The sequence below is a fragment of the Polyergus mexicanus genome, unplaced genomic scaffold (assembly GCF_030449975.1).
Source record: "Polyergus mexicanus isolate NDT 795.1 unplaced genomic scaffold, iyPolMexi1.0 SCAF_5, whole genome shotgun sequence".
Classification (NCBI taxonomy): Eukaryota; Metazoa; Arthropoda; class Insecta; order Hymenoptera; family Formicidae; genus Polyergus; species Polyergus mexicanus.
This window is the reverse complement of record NW_027223325.1, coordinates 2,185,405-2,207,368: the sequence shown is the minus strand read 5'-3', so window position 1 is coordinate 2,207,368 and position 21,964 is coordinate 2,185,405. Positions and strand designations below refer to the sequence as shown.

The 21,964-nt window shown below is 33.1% G+C and overlaps 2 protein-coding genes across 9 annotated transcripts in view; one reads left to right on the top strand and one right to left on the bottom strand.

Moving 5' to 3' along the window:
* LOC138933517 (TWiK family of potassium channels protein 7) overlaps positions 1–21,964 on the top strand; it is a 237,094-nt gene that overhangs the window by 34,762 nt on the left and 180,368 nt on the right. For 5 of the 8 annotated variants that reach the window (XM_070296267.1, XM_070296273.1, XM_070296266.1 and 2 more), the window contains exons 1-2: positions 11,929–12,465; positions 14,237–14,526. The gene's annotated coding sequence lies outside the window, so the exon portion shown is untranslated. Of the gene's footprint in view, positions 1–11,928; positions 12,466–14,236; positions 14,527–21,964 lie in introns of those variants that run through there. The other 3 variants (XM_070296268.1, XM_070296270.1, XM_070296272.1) reach the window with 3 other exon arrangements.
* LOC138933243 (alpha-tocopherol transfer protein-like) lies at positions 4,230–19,274 on the bottom strand. The gene is made up of 6 exons (XM_070295821.1): positions 19,102–19,274; positions 4,997–5,138; positions 4,800–4,914; positions 4,645–4,716; positions 4,450–4,462; positions 4,230–4,383 (listed from the first exon to the last, which is right to left on the bottom strand). The coding sequence occupies exons 1-6, from the start codon at positions 19,272–19,274 to the stop codon at positions 4,230–4,232; spliced, it is 669 nt and encodes a 222-aa protein (XP_070151922.1).

Sequence of the window (21,964 nt, the reverse complement as noted above, 5' to 3'; positions counted from 1 at the left end):
TAATTCCTTGTTAAGCCGTCGTGGACTTGGCGCGATGGTGAGTAAAAGGCATAGGGAAAAAGAACGATCGTCTCGATGCGCGCGCGGGTAAAGAGATCGTAGCCGCTGTCGAGCAGAAGGGAGACAGACGCGGGAGTACGTGCAACAACGAGGTCGACGATAATAAATAGAACGATGGATTCAGTTCGCGATTCGGCGAGTTTCCACGGCGCTTTTATATAAATAACGCAGACGTAGCGGCGGCTCGTAAAACTGAATTATGTCCCACCTACCCTTGTCACGCTGCTCTCGGCCGTCCGCAGCGCGATTCATCGCCGGTCATTCGCTACGCGTGCACGCGATCGTACGTGGCTCGTGCGCGGTGCATTTGCGACCGCCGAGGGTGGAACGGAGGGAATATCCCTTCGAGATACGATCGTGATTGACCGGCCGCGACGGAGAACAACTTTATCCAATGCGAAAATTCTTTTCAGGGTGATTTTGAATTCACCTTTCGACGCACGCGCTTGCGCGGATCATCTGTATGGCGCTAATCGGAATTTATCGATTTCACCTTTGCCTGCTAAAGCTTTGTTAGCGAACGATCGTATTTCGCGCGGTGCGGTATCGCGAGGTGAATACGAAATCGGCACATTTTACGATATTTCGGATGAGAGCTCGCGAAGAGTTTTTCTTACAATATATATCATGGGGAGAGTGATATATATATATATATATTTATTATATATATCTCTTTTACGAGAGATTATTTCTAAATTTTGTTTTTCACAAAAAGATGAAAGTGTGTAACTCGCATATTTGTGGAATATTTCAAATGTGATTCAATATGACACAATACATACATCTCATTCTCTATTATTATATTAGTTGTACGTGTTAAATAATTTCCTTTTACTACATGTAAAAAGATTTCAAAAAATTAAATGACAGTACCTTGAGGATTATTATTAATTAAATTTTATCACACGTGTTATGATAATAAAATCGAGATTTTAATTATACAATAGTAAGTTGTAAAATTTTAAGACACGTTTCTAGAAGAAAGACTGGCATATGTTGCCCGTGAGAGAAGAAAATGTCGTGACGAACTCATAATGCAATAATAAAATATTTCGTACATTTCCGTAAAAACATTATCCCATGGCGTAGCACATCCGAATGAATATATTCCAAGGAGAAATCAGCGATGCATACTGTCTTCGAAAGCTTCGTCCTTAGACCTCGTTGCCGAAATAGAGGATCCATTATTCATCTGTAACTTTACAGGATTTTTCTCATGTGCAAGTCCTCGGACATTTTAGTAAGTGAATTTTACTATGCAGGCGAGACTGCGCCGAGGAGGGAAATAGCGTGCAGAATATTCGCCTACAACACACTGCACTTTTATGACAACTATACGAAGGAATCGTTCCTTATCCAACGCATGGATAGCAACAATTGCTTTTTCAACGCTCTATATTCGGTGCTCCTTTGTGACCTATCTGAGAATATATGGTTCTGTATTTCCAAAGGGATAACCAGCGCGCAAGTCACGGATCCTTTAGATTTTCACATCGATGTCATCCCGCGTTACAAAGCGTAAAAAGCTGAGATGATTTACTTTCGCAATAAATCAACAGACTAGATTTATTTTACAAAGGGGAATAAACATAATACGTGAATGCACTGAATTTTGTTGTATAATGATTTCATTATCATATACGGTTGACGATTTAATATCCTGGGATAATATGGTTGAAATCAATTTCCAACTGCATCGATTATTTCATCGATCGATACAACCGTCTACGTCAACTAATGTACATTTTTTGATTGTGACTGTATATATAATTTCTTCTAGTTAGAGGTAGAATATACGTTTCAAGGTCTATGTATGTTGCAACGTCCACTATATTCTTCTTTGTCCTGTGACTTATACTTTATATTGACGATGTGCCATTTTTTATTAGTTCATTTTTGTTTGGTTAATATTCAAGTCGTTTTACAATTATCTATTTTTTATAATCAAGCATAATGTCATCTGTTCTGTTTTTCTATTTTTAATATTTAATTTTCTTTGTTAGTAATTTAACAGATTACTTTTTATTAAATAACGATGTCTATTATCTCTTCATTAACAAAATCAAACAGAAAAAAGATTAAGTTACAGTTTTTATTAGATTATTGATAAACGTAGAAAATTTATTCAGAGAGAAGCAGTTATGCAAACAAAAATAACAAAGTTAAATAACAGGTATGGCTTGCAGATTTTTAGATACAAGACCCGAAGGTCAATGTTAACTTCGTTATAATGTACATATACAAATATAATTAAAATTTTTTGAGATATACGCGGTTTTGAGCTAATTTATTTTGGAAAAATTAGAACATCGCGTTATGTGTTTGTAACATTAATACTACTGACACGGTTCTTTTCGATATTACTATCTTAACAAAATGTTTGTTTCAATTCGATAAAGCAATGTGCGAAATTCTCACGAATTATCTCGATCCCTTCCTGCGCAATAACGAGCAGCAAGCGAAATCGTTTTCGTATGCATGCTCATCAGTCTACCAGGGACAACATGTTGAGGCATATAGGAAAGCGAGGAAACTTCGCTACAGCGAATTTCCATTTAGAGAGATTTTGTGATACCCGCAGAGTCGGCATAAGTCTTCACGGATTGGCGCAAGATAAGGACAACTTCTATCCCTTTCTTCTGCTGGAAATTGAAAACAAGTACGTACAGATTGTGTGATAATCCGATTCTTCAGCCATTCGTAGCAGCCTTTGCCCTCTTGTAAACGAGACAATACTTTGCAAAGACACAATGACTATTGGTTTCTAGCTATTAATTTTGCAGCAGAACGCTATTGTTTCTTAAGATTGTAGTGTGGAAAAAAAGTATTTATTTATGTACGATGTTATTTAGATATTTGCAGTAAGCTAATAGTGTATGTATAAGACTTTTTGTTGCACATTTATGTAGCATGAATTTAAAAAAATATTACGTATGTGTTGAGTATTTTGTGAAATAATTTTGATTTCTTTTTTCTTTAGGAAGTATAAACTTATTTTAATCAATATCAAAATGTATAAAAAAAGAGGCGTATAAGAATACGGCGCTTTTAGAAAATTGCGATATTATAGCATATTAGTATATTAGAATTAATAAAGTACTACAGAGATTATAATATTATTATACATAATATTTTATGAATCAATATTACTTTTGTATGAATTATTGTGAATATAAATGTGCTTTATAATTATCTGTCACTTAAAGCTGCTCTACATATACAAAATATATTATATTATACATATATAAGAGATTATTCAATCAAATCAATATTATTCTTTTAAATATTCTACGAGAAATGACATTACGTTTTACACAACTTTACATACAGTAACAAATTGATAGTATCGTATATTAATAAAAGCCGATATACGCGAAAATTGCGGTTTCAGCATGGTACATGTCCTTCGAAAGGTTTCAGCGCGGGCCAAGGGTGAGTTGCAAAGGGTGGTCCGAGGCCATTTATTATCCCCATTATCGTGCTTCTGACCTCACTGTTTGCTCCCTCAGGACTTGAACATACCTATAACATACAATCCCCTTTCACTCTCGACAATGCTGCTCTTGTCTCGCTGTCGAAATATAATCGACAGCATCGATAGTCTTGGAACTACATGTTCGATCGTGTTTTATCGAGCATTTATCTGTTTACTATCCACGATCGCTTGACAATAAAATAGTCTATCGTTAAAAGATTCGATATGTGGTTATTAAAGGTAACAAGCAACAGAAGATTATTTGTTCATAGCTAGACAGTGCTTTTCAAACGTTTTTAAAGAAACAATGTCTTTAAGAAAGAAAGAGATTTATGAAGATTATTGTAAATATTGTTATATAATATGTGTATTATGCATATATAATAGTAAGTGATTTTTCATATGTTATCTTTTACAACATCTTTATTAGAATATATGCATATATATTCCGCAACAAAATTTTTGTCTATAATTTGACGTATATCTATCATTTGTTATGATAATGTCTAAATAATATTCTATTATTGTATGTTATAATTTTTGTTTACTACACAACAATATCAATAAGATTTTTTATTTTATTCTATGAATATTAATTATTAATAATCCCTTATACTATATAATAATTTATATATCTGTATGTGTACCTGATAACATAAACTTTATTATCTACATCCACAAAAATCAATTTATATTAATCAATGTTCAATTTTTGTAATGTTCCCGGAACTCCGAATAGATCGTACGGATTTATTACAGAATTTGATCGGAGAGATTCGTCAACTTTAACTTTTTCTTGTTCCAGAAACCATCCTCTTCTCGTTCCATCAATTTTGCTTGTCACATATCTGAAACAATATCATAAAAATCTCGAACATTCTTCACAATTTCTAAATATAATATATATAATAAACACTTGAAAAAATTCTTAAGTTTAGATATTTAATTAAAAGAGTTTGGTGTAAAAAATAAATAGTTATTGTTAAAATAAATAATTAAAAAAAATTTTTTTTTATTATATATAACTAAATATTCAAGTGCAAATATTATCATTTATTTTCTAACATCTCGCTTTAAATATTAAAAATCGAGATAAAGTCATTGTTTACCGCTATAATCCATTGGTAAAATGGATCTTGGTATAATGCCGTATAATGATTCTGTCCCAAATGTATAAACATGTATGGTATCTAAAACTACAGTTAAAATTAAATAATTATTCCAATCTATACGAAATATAAAAATTTGTAGTTTTAATTTATATTTACTCTCTTAATAAGTTTTGCCTTCATCACTGATTTAGACATTGTTATTAAGACATCGATAAAACTTGGTGCATTTATTATATAAATTGCTTTAATTCTTGTACCGTATGCTTCCTATAATAGATTGAATAATAAAAATTAATTTTTGCAAAATATATATTATATATAGTATAAAAAATAATGTATTCTTACATACCAGGATAGTGTCAATTTTTTTTAATACAGGTAGTGTATACTTCAAAATATGTCCGAGAGTTAAATTGGTACAATTATAAATAAAAACATCGGAATTAACTATATATTCTTCTAGACGCGTCTCTATTATCATGCAAATATACCTGTAATATCGAAAAATAATATGCGCTTTTTATTGATTCTTGATATCTTCAAAAGTATGGATAGAAACATGCATAATATTTATCTTTTAATACATATATATGTATAAGTTAGTTTTATAAAAGTATCAACAATTTCAATCATTGTTTATCAAATAGAATTTGTTCCGAGTTGCTTCATTTGATTGAAACTATAGATACGTGTACTATAGATATGTATCTAGTCTCGAGATATTATATAAATAAGAATCCGCGCGAAAGAAAAGAGCAACAATTTTTTCATGTATTTTCTTGTTTTGCCGAAGTTATCGATTTTAGTTTTTTCTCTTGATACGTGCTTGAAGATAATAGAACTCTAGTAGTAGAGAAAAGAGCAGGGCGTGAAGGTATTTTGTTTTTATCTCATTATCGATAATAGCAAGCACAAGAAAAGAAGACTTGCATGCTTAAATTATACTTATGCAAAGAGAAAGAGAGAGAGAGAGAGAGAGAGAGAGAGAGAGAGAGAGAGAGAGAGAAAAAAGGTAGATTGAGAAAGAAGATTTCAGAGATCGTGTAGAATAAAGCCAAAGATTCGATCCGTTGTGATTGGATCGGCGGGATTTCATTTTAAAAGAGGTGTACGGATGGTTTGGGACACCCTGTATATATATATATATATATATATATATATATATATATATATATATATATATTTCTATGTTTATGGTGATGACATTCTCTGACATAACTGAGAATAATCGAGAATAATCGAAAAAATAATCAAGAAATGTGTAATATTATATCGACTATAGATGATATTTTACCAACAAAAACTTTATTCCTACAAAATTATTATCACATTAAGCTATATAAAATCTTACATCGAGCTACATTAATCGGCTTCACTAAGAAACTTCTAATTAAAAGTCTTACAGAGTAAATTAAGATTGTATACAGAGATATATCTATAGACAAAGTGATGATAGAAATAAATACAAAAATTAAAGGAAGAAGTAAAATCGAGATAAATTTGCGTCAAAACGCAATTGATTTAAGCGATAAGTTTTAATTATCGTATATAACGTTTTGTATTTTTACGTTTATAAGAATATTTTAAGGCTAGACAAGAGATAAACAGCAATTATAAATAATACTTGCAAACCATAAACACGATTAAGAGAATTATCTACCAATGATCTATATTAAAAAAACTTATTAAAATGAAAATTATAGAAGATTATACATGGCAGTTTCTCTAAAATGACTTAATGGCAAATAAGCATTACATATGACAATTAATTATATGAAAGTTTCGCGAACGTAGAGAGAAAAGGAGAGGTAAAAAATATGCTTATGAAATAAAAATTTTCTTTAAAAATTATTTCTCTATATACATATTTTTTTCCTAAAATAATTTTTTTTTATACATATATATTTGTTTAAAAAATGAGAAAGCTAAATGCTTTAAAATGATCAACAAATAAAAAATGAAAATACCTACACGTCAATTCTACTATAAAGATTATGCTACGCTTAATCTTTCCTATTAATTATCTAGTTGAAATTACCAAGTTCTTTGAATGCGATTATTCCATGTTTTTCCAATCAGTACAATATTATAATTTTATGATAATCTTTTACTGACATATATATATCCTTTGTCTATAGTTGTCAGAAAAAATGTCAACATGTTGTCAATAAAATGTTAAAAATGTCAATAATTGTTGATCATTTTAAAGCATTTAGCTTTCTTATGCTATGTTTTGAAATGACCAACAAGATGAGAACACCTGCACAAAGTCAACTATGCTAAAGATAATTTTCTCTATTCTATGTTTCCCAATCAGTATTTTAGGACTTTGTTCTTTTTTTCTCTGACGACATTTTCTGACACTATGAAATATGTTTTTACTTGTCTTATACCTCAATTCTATACAATTAGAGAAGAATACTTCCATATATTTCTGCAAAACAGGGCTATTCGTAATATATGAGGATGCATTAATGAAGTTATTAATGCGCAAATGATCGTTAAGTTATATCAAATTATTATAGAAATATGTAGCGATGCTTTCCACTTGTAACTTTGGTCATCGTTAATTGCTTGGAACACCAAGCATATCGAGAACGCGATTGAGTAACTCGTCAACCATTAAGCATCCGAGTCTTGTTAGTACGATGCACCTGTCATGTTCATTGGCCGTACGTGTACAACAATCTACGTACATTGCCATACATCCATGTTCGCTCATTGTTGCTGCTTTACAAAAATGTTGTCAGCGGTCATTTGTCACGACCACGTAATCGAAAAATTGTTACATTCTGTGGCTTTTGTGTTATACTCTTCTATTTACGGTCATAAAATATATAATCGATTGCTGTCATCTTTTCTACAAATTTGATATATGAGCACTAAAAATTATGGACTCTTGTCCTATATATTTATACATAATATAGACTTAATGATACAATAAAGACACTTGTACAATTTTATACCAATTATTTTCAAGATGTTGCACTTCTTCACTATTTAGTAAATTTTTTTTGTTAAACTTTTATAGTTTATAGATGTTACATATATTCGTTTATTAATTGCGATAACTTATATTTTTATTTAATTCTTCTTTATTTAATTCTGTTATTTTTAGTTAATTTTAGTTAAATACGAAAAGCAGTTTGAGATTATTAATCTATCCACTATAAGAATAATAATTAATTGATACAACTCTCTGCTTTAAAAAAGCATCAACTTTTTTTATCAGTCGTCCCTCTATCGTTTCTCATTCCACGTAATTTTCCATTATGCGATTAGGATTTAGGAGAATGAGCTTTTAATATTGTCAATTTATGACGCGCGACAAATGCAGCTTTTCCTGGCAGCATTGATCAATGCATCTTAGATGCCAATATAGAAGGTACGGTCAACATCGAACAATAGACAATTTTCTTTACGCGCGAGAAGTTTCGAGGCCGTTTCCGACAACGATTAGACAGACAACAAGGTAATGGCGGGAGGTCCAATCTGCATTCGTAATGACGAACGGGGAGAAGGTGACACAGTGTCTGACCTCGGTGTACGGGAACATTGGCCATCTATTAACCCCCGGGGCCATACATCCCCTCCCGGTTTCCTGTGACGGGAACCACTCCCCGACTACCATCCCTTAAACGATCCTTAGCCGAAACTATTCTCCATTGCTCTTCTATTTGATATGAATATATGGCTACAGGAATTCAAGATATTATATAGAAAATAATAAATAGATAATGCTCTTAAAAAATGATTGTTACTGTGATTATTATTAAAAATGTATCTATAGTCTAACGAAAAAATAGATATGTTCGCGATGCTGTCTACAGTAATTTTTAAAAGAATTTAGCAAACGAACGGCATTTAATATTTGCTAATTGTTCTCAATATTTCGGAGACAGCGAAGGTAAAATTTTCGCAAGGTTAATCGCCCATTGCCATCACGAGATATTTCATCGCTAATCTTTAACATTAATGTAGTGTCCAATCGGAAATCGCTGGAATTCAGTCTATATCACTGAATTTAATTCCCTTAACGAGATCTTGCCAGTCGAATATTTCGATAATTTGGTTAGAGAGTCATATCAATTAATTATTATTATTCTCGTAGTTGTAAGGCTAAATTTTCACGGGCTGACTATTTATGGTAATCTATCCCCGTTTTCTCTTTATTGTCTCTGTTATGTTACATCCCGAAGAAAACTCTTTCCATTACGAATATAATTACATTATATACTTCTTATAATTAAAATTTGTAACACAAATTTTTTTCCTATATTTACCTCGATGAATATTGTTTTGCATATATTAAATACGTATAACGATTAAATTCACAAACGTTTTTTTATCAGCTTTTTCAGCTTAGAAATAAATATGGAAATTTCTCGTTTTCCTCGTTCAAATAATGATGTTCAATTCACCTGAATATTTTAGAATTTTTTTTTATTATTATAATTGCATATATATTGGACAAATCATTCTGTTAATTGTTTTATTGTACGCCGCATAATTTTTTATGTCCTTTTTTTGTTCCTATTCTTATACTTACTTCTTTTATAAATAACGTATTATATTATTATTGCTCGAGAGAAAAAAATGGATTTATATAAGTAATTATATAAGATCACATATAGCTTTGTATGATCTTATATTCACTTTTTCTCGAGTGATTATTTATTTGATTTTTCAACTCATTATTATAATTATAGTTATATATTGTATATATATATACAAGATACACGGAAAGAGTGAATAAATTTAAAAAAAAAAACTAATGGATTGATTTTGTCGATGCAACATATAACAAATTGCTTAAATATTTCACAATATTGATGTATATTCATCACATTCATTTGCTTTGTTATTTCTCAGTTTTGTTCAATTTATAATGTTAATTGCAGTACATTGCAGTAAATGTAAATCTTTTACAAACATTCTGTATAGATGCTTTCTATAGTAAATACTGACTTCTCTTTTACGAGTACCGCGTGAGATTACTTCACAAGTGTTTTTAAGAAAAACGACGTTCAAGATGAAAAGATAATAATCGAATATGTTTCGCGAGCAAGCCACTGATTTCGGATTTAAAGACGAATTGCGGGAAAGATTCGCTCACGTATCTATCAACAATTAAACGACAGACTATGGAACATTTTTCACGTAAGCATATTCTTGTTTCGCCGAAGCTGTATCAGCTGAGATACCACTTGCCTGGCGCCAGCATCATCCGGGGTAAATATTTGACGAGTAACTCTAGTATCACGGATATATCGGTTTTGATGAGCGATGCGCATCGCCTCGGCCTCGTTCTGCCTCAAACGTCGTTCCTTGTATTACTTTGTAAAATTAAGAGCTTTATAAAAATGATAGATCTCTGTATTGTTGAAATTTAATCTGACAAAGGAGATTTGTCGAATTATTTGATCGTCTTTTATTTATTTGCGGGGAAAAGAGAGGATATCAAAATAATTTTATTTTACGTCTATCATAAAGTTCATTCATTCATTTATTTTTCATCTTTGTTCTGTTCACGTTACTATGTGCGCCATCATTAAAACCAGCGAGAAATATGACCCGTTAAAAATTTGTTTTAATGATATAATTAAAAAAAAAAAAAAAAAAAAAAAAAAATATTAACATCATATTTCCGCGGATGTTCTATAGAAAACCGAGTAACATAGATGACAAGACATCTCTATTTAATTAGCGTGGAGCTTTGCGCACCGCCGGTATTGTTTGTTCCGACAGAACGCTAGCAAATTTCAAAATGCACAGCGAAACTGTTGTAGGTTGAATGCGAAAAAAAGCGGCATGCTCTCGCGGCCGGGTACAGGTGTCTGAGCATTAAACATACAAAGTCCGTTTCGATTTGTTCTCTAAAAGCGTCGAGGACTTTGGAGCGTACAAAGGTTGCGTATCTTACTCGAATATGTTGCAACGTACTGATTGGAGGGATCAAAGCCTGTAGGAACGGACGGTATTTAATTATCTGACCACATTGAAGAACGGTATTCATCAACGGTGAGATTGCCGTAGAAGCTTATTTGCTATGTTTTACCTGTATCGATACATTCCTCGCGAATCCTAAACATTTCCCGGTGCTTGATCGCTCTAAATAGACTTAAAAGTTGTTTCTTTGCTACTTTGCGATCGCGTCAGACACGATATTCCCATAGGATTAGCTAAAAATTTACGGTGAAGAGTCGGTGAAAAATCGATATCGTTCCGTTCGCTTTCAATATAAGCTTCTTTGTTCTCGTGTTTGAATTTCTCGCCACCACGATCAACTGGAAGAGTATTGACAATGAATCTTACGCAGGACAGAATCGCTCGTCCAAGCTGGCATTTAGATACGGATGGGAATGAATTCGATTGGAGCAGGCCATCTTTTTCTTTTGCTTTCACTTTTCGTTTCTGTCCGCGGCTTTCTTTCTTTTTCCCTTTTTTTCTTACGCGGCATAAAATACTGGCCGTTGGTTGATGCTAGTCGTAAATTGGTTACCGACTTTGCCTGCTTGGAGAATCAGAGCCTTTCGATGCTGCCTGTGAATTCCGGCGGATACGTAAACGTTATCTTATTGTCGCACCGTTTTATCGATCCAAAGATAGCTTTCTTTTATAGTCGCGCGAAAAGTAAAAGCCTGTATCTTAAACGGATCCCGCAAAATTATCGCGAAGTGGTGATGAAGTGGATTAAAAAAGAATCTAGAATTTGAAGAATGTAGAATCATTCGTTTGCTTTGTTATTGTATTTTATGTAAATATAAATAGGCTATCGTAAAAGCTATGGATGAATTGATCATTTTATAACATAGAGTTTGAGATATTTTTATGAAAAAGAGAACATATATTTATATTATTTTTTAAAATAGTTTTCAAATAAAGAAAGGATATCGGTAATAAAGAGGATATCGATACGAAGTATACTTTCACACAGAGCTTAGTACTAAATTTTTATAAAAAAATTAATAGCGCCATTACTTTATCATGAATTGCATCATAATCCTTTTCTTTTTTAGATCTGCGCAAATAGCGGATGAAAACGGCGTGAAGAAAAGAGAGTTAGAGCTTTGCTGCACTCTTGATCAGGCATTATATTTCCACCGATTAATTATCTTGCAGCGATATGTCAAACCCCCTCGTCCATCGCTCTTCGTGCACCCTCGGCGTCGGTCGCCCCCGATCGGTCAAGTTCGCTCCAATCCGCACGCGCTGAAAGGGCGGTGGGGCTTGCGAGCTTTCAAGCGCAGAGCTTCCGCTCATTCGTCGTTTTGCGTTACTCTGGGCACTTCGCAGGTTCGCGGCAAGTGCGTGTGATTTACGCGTGTGACTGTCGTCCCGCGTGATGGGGTCATATACACTTCCGGGCCGCGTTTGAGCGTCCGATCGATGCGCTAGTCCCGCGAGATTCACGTGTGAATTGTTACGATCGATTGAGATCGCGAAAACGGCGGCGAAACTTTTCGGAACGTTCATCGATCGTCAGTGTGGTTCCCGTAGTTTCATCCCGTTAAGATTTTTAAGACCGTGTGCAGCAAGGAGCATTTTTGGTATTTTGGTTTGTCGAATTGTTCTCTGGCTATACAGTGTTACTTAGCGATGGGATTTTGGAGAGACAAAAGTGTTTTCGTTGATTGAGATTTCGTGTAGCTCGAACTGTGCCAATCGTATTTTATCGTTTCAAACGCTTAGGCTTAACATTTGAAATTGAATGGATGTGAGGCTGTTTGATCTCCTACGAGGTTGCCTCGTTACGGATTAATTACGCCGGATTAAGGTCGTTGCTTCGAGGGCAATGCACCGCGAGTACCATGCGCAGTATATATGAAATTGATAAGAAATTGATCCTTTATAGGGATCTTTTATTATATAAGCATACACTCACACTTTTATACATATAATAAAAGATTTGAATAAGTGAATTTTTATACAGTCTATTTTAGTTTCTCAATCGGCTATAATAGGCGATGTAAAAAGTGTGTTTTCCTATAATGCTATAATAATATTAATTGCGAGTATATCAAATTAAATATTAATGTATTGATTTCTTTAAATCGTTCACTGCATTCACTGCATTATGATTGAAAATATTGAGCACATATGAAAAAAATGTCTATATATATAAAGTGGTACTATGAAATAAAACATTTAGCATATTTGCCGTATTTATCAGAAGCTTCGATCTTTTTCAATAAAATATTCGAACAGTTCTATTATATTTTAAATCAAGTTAAAAAGAAAATTAATTTAACGAAACATTTTAGTGACAATATTTTTTTTCTCTCTGCCGTTCACAGAGGTATTTAATTTAAAATAAAATACGCTCTTCTTTTGTCTCACGTGCATTTGTTTCTTTTTTTTTTTTTAGTCAAAAGTCCGAAATGTACTCTGCGAAATTCCAACCGACCCGTTGTCTAATTTAAAAATAAAATTTTTCATATAATTTATTATCAAAATAAAAACAAAGTACAACTCGCATAAATGTATAAACTTGATAATGTTACTAGGTTTTTACTAAGTTTATATTACTATTTTAATTTTATGATATTATATTAGCTACAAGACACAAAATAACAGTATAAAGAGCAAAATAAGCGGATTATTCGTTGCTATAATTTTTAATTTGTTTTCTTGTGATTTACAGAATATATGGTATTGCTCCATTTTTAATTTTAAAAAGTTAAGAAATTTTTCGCGATTATTTTATTGCCGCGCGAGACGACATTTGTATGCATCTCTCCGTTGTTTTACCACATGTGGAAATAACGAGCGTCTATACACGATGAAGTTCATTAAACCGAATTCCGTTATGAAAATGGGAAGGATCGTATCGACGCGCGTTGAGCATCGGCGAGGCGTTTTATATGCACGATTTCATCTGCGTGCTATGCGTGCGGGCGAGACGCGTGAGTAGAGCCTATACAGCAATTGAATTTCGCAATGGCTCGATTATTCGCAATTAAACCATCTACTCGACATTGTTGTACAATGAATGAGCTCGCGTGTACGCGCGAAAGAGGCCACGGTCGATAAGCAATAAAAAGCACTTGCATTTATAGACAGTTCCATGTAATGGTTGAATATATTGGGCAGTAATATTTTACTAATATTTTAGAAATAATTAATAAATAAGTTTTGATGCGAATGTGCTATGCATACGGCATCTTCATATGTAAATATATATAATAACCTTTTGATATCATCTTTTAATTTAAAAATATTTTGCGATCAGAATTTTTAGAGAGATATGTTGAAGTTTACATTTTATTATAACAGTATGATTTATTTTGTTAAGAAAAATATGGGAAAGTGATTGCGGAAAAAATAGATTGCGCTGATTTGTATTGATTAATATTTTGTTTGTGGAATCTTAGATTACATTCATTCATTTTAGGGATTCATTTTAATATGAGTAAGGCCTGATAATTTCTATTTTAGATACGGATTTCACGTTAAATTTCGTGTGTATATATATTTATATATAGACTTTTTATTATTCTCTAGGGGCGGTATTTAAAAATATATACCTAAGTACTCAAAATTGACACGCGCGATCCTTGTGTGATATTAATGATAAATTTTGTGTAAGGATGGACATTATATGGTACAAAATGTTATGACTGAATTATGGTGATATGTGGAAATGAACGTGTGACAAGTTTCGCCAACGAGAGAGACAGCGTGCTAGTGACATTGTGTCAGTGTAGAGTGCGTAGAGCAGCTAATCTACATCGCACTTCATTTCTAGAATTGTTAATTTGAAAACGTGTCATCTTTTCAGATCTCAAGATAGTTTCGAGACAGTGTATGCTGTTAATAGAACTATATACCAAGTGCATCCATAATTCCTGTGGCTTTGTTTGCGGACTTCGAGAATTGGTGAGTCGCACATACATGATACAATTTTGTATAATAGAAAAATTGATTCTGTGCTCTCTTTTGTACGTGTACATGATTTATCTATCGTTCGTAATTATGTATAATCGCACATCTTTATAATCGACATTATAAAATATGACATTTCGACGATCGTTGTCGTATTATGAAATGTTAAATATCTTCCGTATAAAACAGAAAATAACTTGCTCGTATATCAGTGGATATGATGGCATATTAGATAAATTTTTGACGTACGTAGAATTATGTTATGAAGAGATAAGTTATTAGCTTGTAAAAGGAATACTTTCCGCGCATTAAACTATTTTATAATATTAGTATGACGTTTTACTCTTAAACATAAAACATAGAGAGAATTTTTATAAAAAATTTAACAGTAATAAAAGTATTAGAGTAATAATATGAGTACGTGTTTTAATTACGTCTTGACTTAATTTTCTCATTACATATATGATCTATATTAATTATTTGATACGCGTTTCTTATTAAAATAAAAATGTTGAAAATAATAACAAATAAGATGTGTATAAATATAATATAATATCTCTATATAATATTAACTATTATAGGACGATATTATTATATCTCTATAATTTTTTATAATTATTTTTTATAATTAATAATTAATTTATTATTATAAAAAATATAGATTCTTTTAACTCTGTGAAAGAGTGAAATTCTGATTCAGATAGCATGGTGAGAAAAAAGATTTTGTCTTTTACCATTATGTAGATAACCGTATGAGTATATATTTTTACGTTTTGTTATCGAAACAACGAATAAGAGAATCGTGAGGTAGGGTGAATGACCATCAGAAAATAAAACAAAATAAATAGCAATAGGAAAAACGTCATATGAGCGCAGAATCAAACTTGATGGTATTCGTGTCCAAATCCCTATTCCAGTGATAGACGATGTGGCAAAACAGAATCTGGAAAAAGATCGACATGGCTCGTAAATCGATGCCAAAAAAATGCCTTCGTTCGGTACATCCAATGCGGTATAGGAAAACTTTATTTCTCGCGTGTTTTCGAATAAGATCGATCCACTTTGTAATTACTTTGTTTATAACTTATAAGGCTTTGATATTGTTTTAAAATCTTTCATATATATTTTTCGTATAGGGACTTCGTATGTTTCAATACGATATTAGTTTATCATATTGCGAGAAAATTCTAATGAATTAACAAGGGTTTATAATACGGAATGGGGAATTCAAAGTAGATGGTAAATCTGTATATCTATTGTTTAGATGGAAAATATATAATTAACCGTGAACTAATAGATCGCAGCGAGTAATTGTCAAAGGATGCGCGAGCGTCTGGAATTCGGAAGCTGTGATTCGAGAAAAGGAAGAAGTTAACACGAGTTTGGCACGTGCCAAGACTATTTCGAAAGAGTTACTGGCGACGCTAATATCAGTAATACCAACCCCACAACCGTCGCGATATTTCGACCCCAAAGCTGCTGCAGCCGCGTTCTGGAAGCTATCCAACGGATATACCTTACGGTACCCATTCCATCGTTTCCGGAAAGCGGACGATGTTAAAGAGGCCTAGATTCGGAAGATTTACAACAGCATGTTAAATGCATAGGCACCAATGCGAAGAAATTTATAAAAATTTGTAAATGATATCGGTTTTATATAAAGATGTTATATATATTTTTCGTTATAATATTTTTTTATTTTTATATATGTTTTTAATACATATTTTTTACTTCATTACTTCATTACCACATGTTTATATAAAATAATTAATATTTACAAAGCGTTTACATATTTACAAGATATGCAACGCAAAGACAAGATACGTAAGAATATTAATCAAAATAGAAAAGTATTATGTGTCCATTTTTAAAAATATGTGTGCGCCGCGCTTATCGAATAACAGGATACTATGTATCCTGTATCGGATATGTACGTGGTCCTTGAATCGATAACATTTAAATTCGAGTCATTACGAAGTACGTAGTAATAGTTGTCCCGCGGCTTTTCGACGGGCGAAAGGACGAAAGCCCCCTTGATTTAATTTTACTGGATTCCCTTGCGCTCCGCGTGGACAGGGCCACAAGAGAGGGTACTGAAATTCTCCGGTGACACCGGGCCAATTTCCAGAAGGGTTCGCCGAGTGGACGACAAACATGCGCTTTTGAATTTCCACGCTGTTCCATACGACGTAGAATGGTATCTCCAAGCACCGTCACGAAGTGCTTTGCTCTTCAGATTTGAGCTTTCCGAATATAGCGTAGTCTATTTCCGTCGTGCCTCGAGTTTAATTTCGATTATCGCTCGATTCCTATATCGAAATTTCGTTAGAATAATGTCATTTTCTAGGCATTTGATATCAATGAGAGATAACTTATATAAACGATATCTACTTGATTACGATATCTACCAATTAAATATTTTTTTAATTATTTAACGATAATCGCAAGTATCTAATAGTTATCAGCAAAAAATAGGAAACATTTTTAATTAAATTCCATATGAAGAAAATATTTCATAACTTGTTCGTTTTCTGCACACTGGCTGATGAATAGATATATTTTCAGGATATTTTGTAACGATTTTGAAGGATCTATACCCCCCATGCGGAATAAGCTTTCAGTGCTGCGATATTTCTTGCGCAAAGCAATTACGATACGAATATGGAGAACCCATCCGCTAGAATTTTGTTCGTAAATCTTAATTCTCTTGAAAATGGAAATGCAATCCGAGATACGTTTGGATTTCAGCTCTGCGTAAATATATATATATATATATATATATATATAGATGGTATATATGGATCGATCGTATAAGCTTCGTTTATTATCGCGTAAGAGGAATTCGAGAATCGCGAGATCAACTTAGACGCGATGGGTATTTTGAAAACAATTATGAAATCCCATAAATATCGATCCAGTGACATGTGCATGTGTGGCACGCATATTCTTTACGACTTTCCAGAGCTCCAGAAAGTGAATCAGCCAGATTTCTGGAAGTGTGATAGTTCTGGAAAAGAGATTTCCGGATATACACAATCCTGCATCCCACACATACGCAACCATATCCGAACAAAAATGCCACGATAGCATAAGAACGCGGGGCTGATGCGGGACAGAGACTTTTAATATAAAATACCAGACGTTCTAAAGCTACGGACTGATCCCGAGAAAAGAGGAGAAAATATTGATGCCGCTTCCAAGCTTGTATCGCATATGACGAGTTTCTCTTTATTATCGGATCACTAACCATGCGCGTGAATATTTTCGGCCACCGCGAATCATGCTTATTTTGTTGGATTTTTGTATCAAAACTATCGCACAATGCGCATGTTGCGAGAGAAATATTAGAAAACACGAATGGGCGAAACAAAAAAACAGGATAAAGGAAGCGGTATTTCAATTATTGAAGGAAAAAAAGTCAGGTTTGCGTGAATGCGTGTGTGCATTTGATAGACAGAGCCGAGTAAATTTACTTTTCATTTTAATGACAATAGAAACGCGCTTCAAAGGTTAATATTTATCTGCATATGTTATGGTACATTGCATAGAATAATTTTGCACGAGTAAAAGCTTAAATATCGGAGCGATACTTTATTCAGTTCAATCCAACTGGCTGACCCATATCCTGACCCATTTCAATACTTCTGACATAAGAATGACTCTTGGAGTAAGCTTCTGTAGAACTTCTGAAGATCTGCTATCTTTATTCCACTGTCACACCCTTAGGAACACACCGCATCGCAGTCGGTCTGAATTACCAATGAGTATTCCGATCACGTTGTCCCGGGCGAGCTGTTCGCGCGGAATAAGAGAGCCTCTTTCGTAAAGACAAGACGCCAAAACAAAGGGGGCGAGCAAATGGAAAAACGGCGTGTATAAAAAAGATAAGTTGGATGAAAGCAGGGTTAGCTCGATTGGCGGTTGTCATCTATTGGCGCAATCATGTATATGTATTTATTTTTTATACGAAACTTTTTTATCGAAAACGAGCAGCATTTGAACGAACACGTACGAAACGTATTTGTTTGACCGTGTAAAATATTTTTTAGAATTGTTGTTTGTGGAGAGAAGCTCGTGACTTTCGGGTAATAGTTAATATATGGTAAATAAAAAAAAGTTGGTGTTCGATACTATGTGCTTGATCGTATGTCAGATATTATTTGGCGAAATATATGTATATGTATAAAATATACACACAGTCATAGCAATTTTGTGAGAAACAAAATAATTTCTCTAATATATATATAGTTTTTAAAATTGAATTTCAATTATTTAAATCGTTTGTATTTGAATGCTTAATGCTTGTTGGTATCGAATTGTCTGATAGATATACCATATTGCATGTATAAAGGACAAAACATGTCTAATTTTTATAAAATATCATATATGTTGAATCAATTGATTTATAATAAAGTAAATGTTTGTCTCCGCGAAGAGCTGGAAGAAATTCAGGACAGCTTCTCTTCATCGTACTCTTATTTTTGCTAGAGCGTGCGTCGAAGTATGCACCTACTTACCTATCGCGATATTCCTCTATCCTGCCTTTCGTAGTCGCTCACGGAAGCCTACTTTTCACGGATAAAAATCAATGGCAGCATTTTCGCGCACATCTGCACACGAGACACGTCAATGTAGAAGGCACTTTTTCCACGAAACACCTCGAACTCGTAGAATCCCATAAGGCGCTTAACTTCCCGACTTTCATCGCTATTCCATACCGAGGCATCACTTTTTCTTCCCATTCTCCTATTTTCGAGAGAGAACTATCTACCATCGGAACGTTCACCTAAAGATTTTGCAGTTCGTCTTTACATGTCTAAAGCTCTTTAGTATCTTTCAGAGAATCTGGTGGTCAAAACATTTTACGGCATTTCAGGTCATTTTAGGGCTTGTTGCTTGTTAGCAGCTATTAATAAATTGTGTTTTTAAGATACAAAAAATAATAGTGTATTATTTTGTTACTATAAAAGAAAAATTCTAAACAGAAGAAAAGAGAAAAATTCATTGTTTTATATTTTTATAGTATCTTTTATTCTCGTGTGCGTACATTGCTGGAATGCATTTACTTATGCGAAAAGTGGTTCAATTAACTAAATCTTTTGTATGTCTTTCGCGGCAATTATTTTACTCATATTCAATCAGTTTTGCTTTATCTTATGCTTTGCGGATTTTCAGTAGCGGTTTTTTTTTTCTTCCCAAAAGATTGCTCAGGATACGGAGACTTCGATTAAATTCCTGGGAGTTTTCAAGTCGACCGCGACGACGGCGGCGACCGCGTGTTCGTAGACGGTGTTGGTCGGCAGCAAATTTAATTAAAAAAGTGCAAGCGCGGGATTTTTTTAAATTTTCTGTTGACGAGTGCTCCATCTGGAAGACAAAGAACTATATTTGTTCGCTCGTCATATAATTTTTCGTCCGAAAGACGAATGTTCGCATTCATTTGTTTGCCCTCCCGTTTCTTCGCGTCGGTTATTGGGATCTCGCGACTCGAAAACTCGTAACGGAGATTTAGTTCTATGGATCAAGATCTTGGTAGTTTCTTGAAGTGATTCATTACTGCTTCTTAACTTTAGCAGGAGTTAAGTTTTGGGATTGGACTATCGTGAGAACATTTTCTTTTTATTATCGTTTTTAGTATTCGTAGATAGACTGCAATCATTGGAGAATGTTAATAAAATAATACTTTGTTAAGCATGTTTCTTACAATAAGGTTTTGATATTATTATCACATACTATCTGAAATAAATTTTATATTTTAATATGATGCATAATATACGATACGATATATGGTATATGCGATTGCGGATTATTAATTATTTACTTTTAAATCTTTTTTTTTGTTTTTTTTTTGTAACATTTTAATTTGGTTTTATAACAATAAATGCACGTATCAATTTATAAAATTAAATGCATTTAAAATCATGTATTTCTAATTATTTCCTGTGTGCTTACTTTTATCTCTTACTTTTTTCATTTATTTATTTTAACTCGCTCCTTTTCTTTATATATATTTTGTTTAGCTTTATTTTAATTCTTATATCAACTTTAATTTTTTATTAACAAGTTAGCAGACATATAAAAGATAAAATTTACTAAAATTCGATTATCATTAATAAATATTTTTATTTGCAATTGAATTTACAATTTGTTAAGGCTTAATATTGTGTTCTAAAAAACTTGTAATATTATACAGGAATCTTGTAACATTTCACGAATTAAATGATTAATCTTTGTAGAAGCCACATCTATCAAATTGTATTTTTCTTATACAATATGTTACTCAAATAGATATTTTTATTAAACATGCTACTATGATATATAGCATTTTACATATGTATACGCTTATTCTACTCGTAAAGCAGCAGAATGAGGACACTTCGTATTCGCGGCGCGTCGCGTTGGGAAAATTGAGTATGCTTTCGAATTGTAAGAGATGAAAAATCGAATATCTAATATAGTCCGGGTCTTCTTATAGTTCGGGGAAGCAAGACAACTCTTTTTAAAATTCAATGAGTTATTAAGATATATAGAAATTTTTTTATATTATAGAATTATTTACATCACATTAGTAATGTCGCATTAGTATTAACATCTTTCTGTTAAGAAACTTTAATAGAAGAAAGTAACATTTTTGAAACGTTCAACTGTCAGCATGTACATATAACATTTATATTTTATTGAATTTTGTTTTATGAAAATATTTTACTTTTTTAAAGTTATTTTTTGAGAACATTCTCGATATGATAAAAGCCGAATGAATGTGCACATCGTTAATGCAAATTGTTATATTTCGGCGAAATGTCGGCGAAGCCTTTGTCGGTAATTTCAATATAATCCCTTTGTATAACTATACAATGTTATTATCAGCTTACAAACGTAAGCTCGGCTTTTGTCAAATTCTGAATCTCAATGTGCGGCGCATCCGTCTAAGCTAAGAGATCTGGTAATCCTCTTCTCCCTCGGCAGGTACATATCTCTGGATTGCGCAAAAATAAATTTCTTGCCGCAACGTTGTTGTGGATATAGAGGGGGTTTGTTGCAAAGAGAAGGACCGCAGTGAGAGGCGCGTCTTTAGACGCATCGTAGAATCTTCTCTCAATTTCTACGAGCTATCCAACGATAGCGTTCTTTCATAAACGTATTCGAGAGAACTACCTCTAGGATATGCGCTTTCTGAAAAGTTTTATTTATTTTCCCGCGCTACAAAGCTGTCGCGTCTCGTCCTCGAGGAATATTATTAAAGTCGCTGCTCGTATTTGACTTCGGCGGTTTGTGCCGAGACGAATTGAAGAGATCGGAATTCGAAAACTATGCCGGATGTATTTCGGAGAAACGCGATACACAATACGCTGCCGAACGAGTACCGAATAAACTGTACGGATTGGCAACTGGGTTAGATACACCCATGCAATAACGACCCGCAGCATTCGGT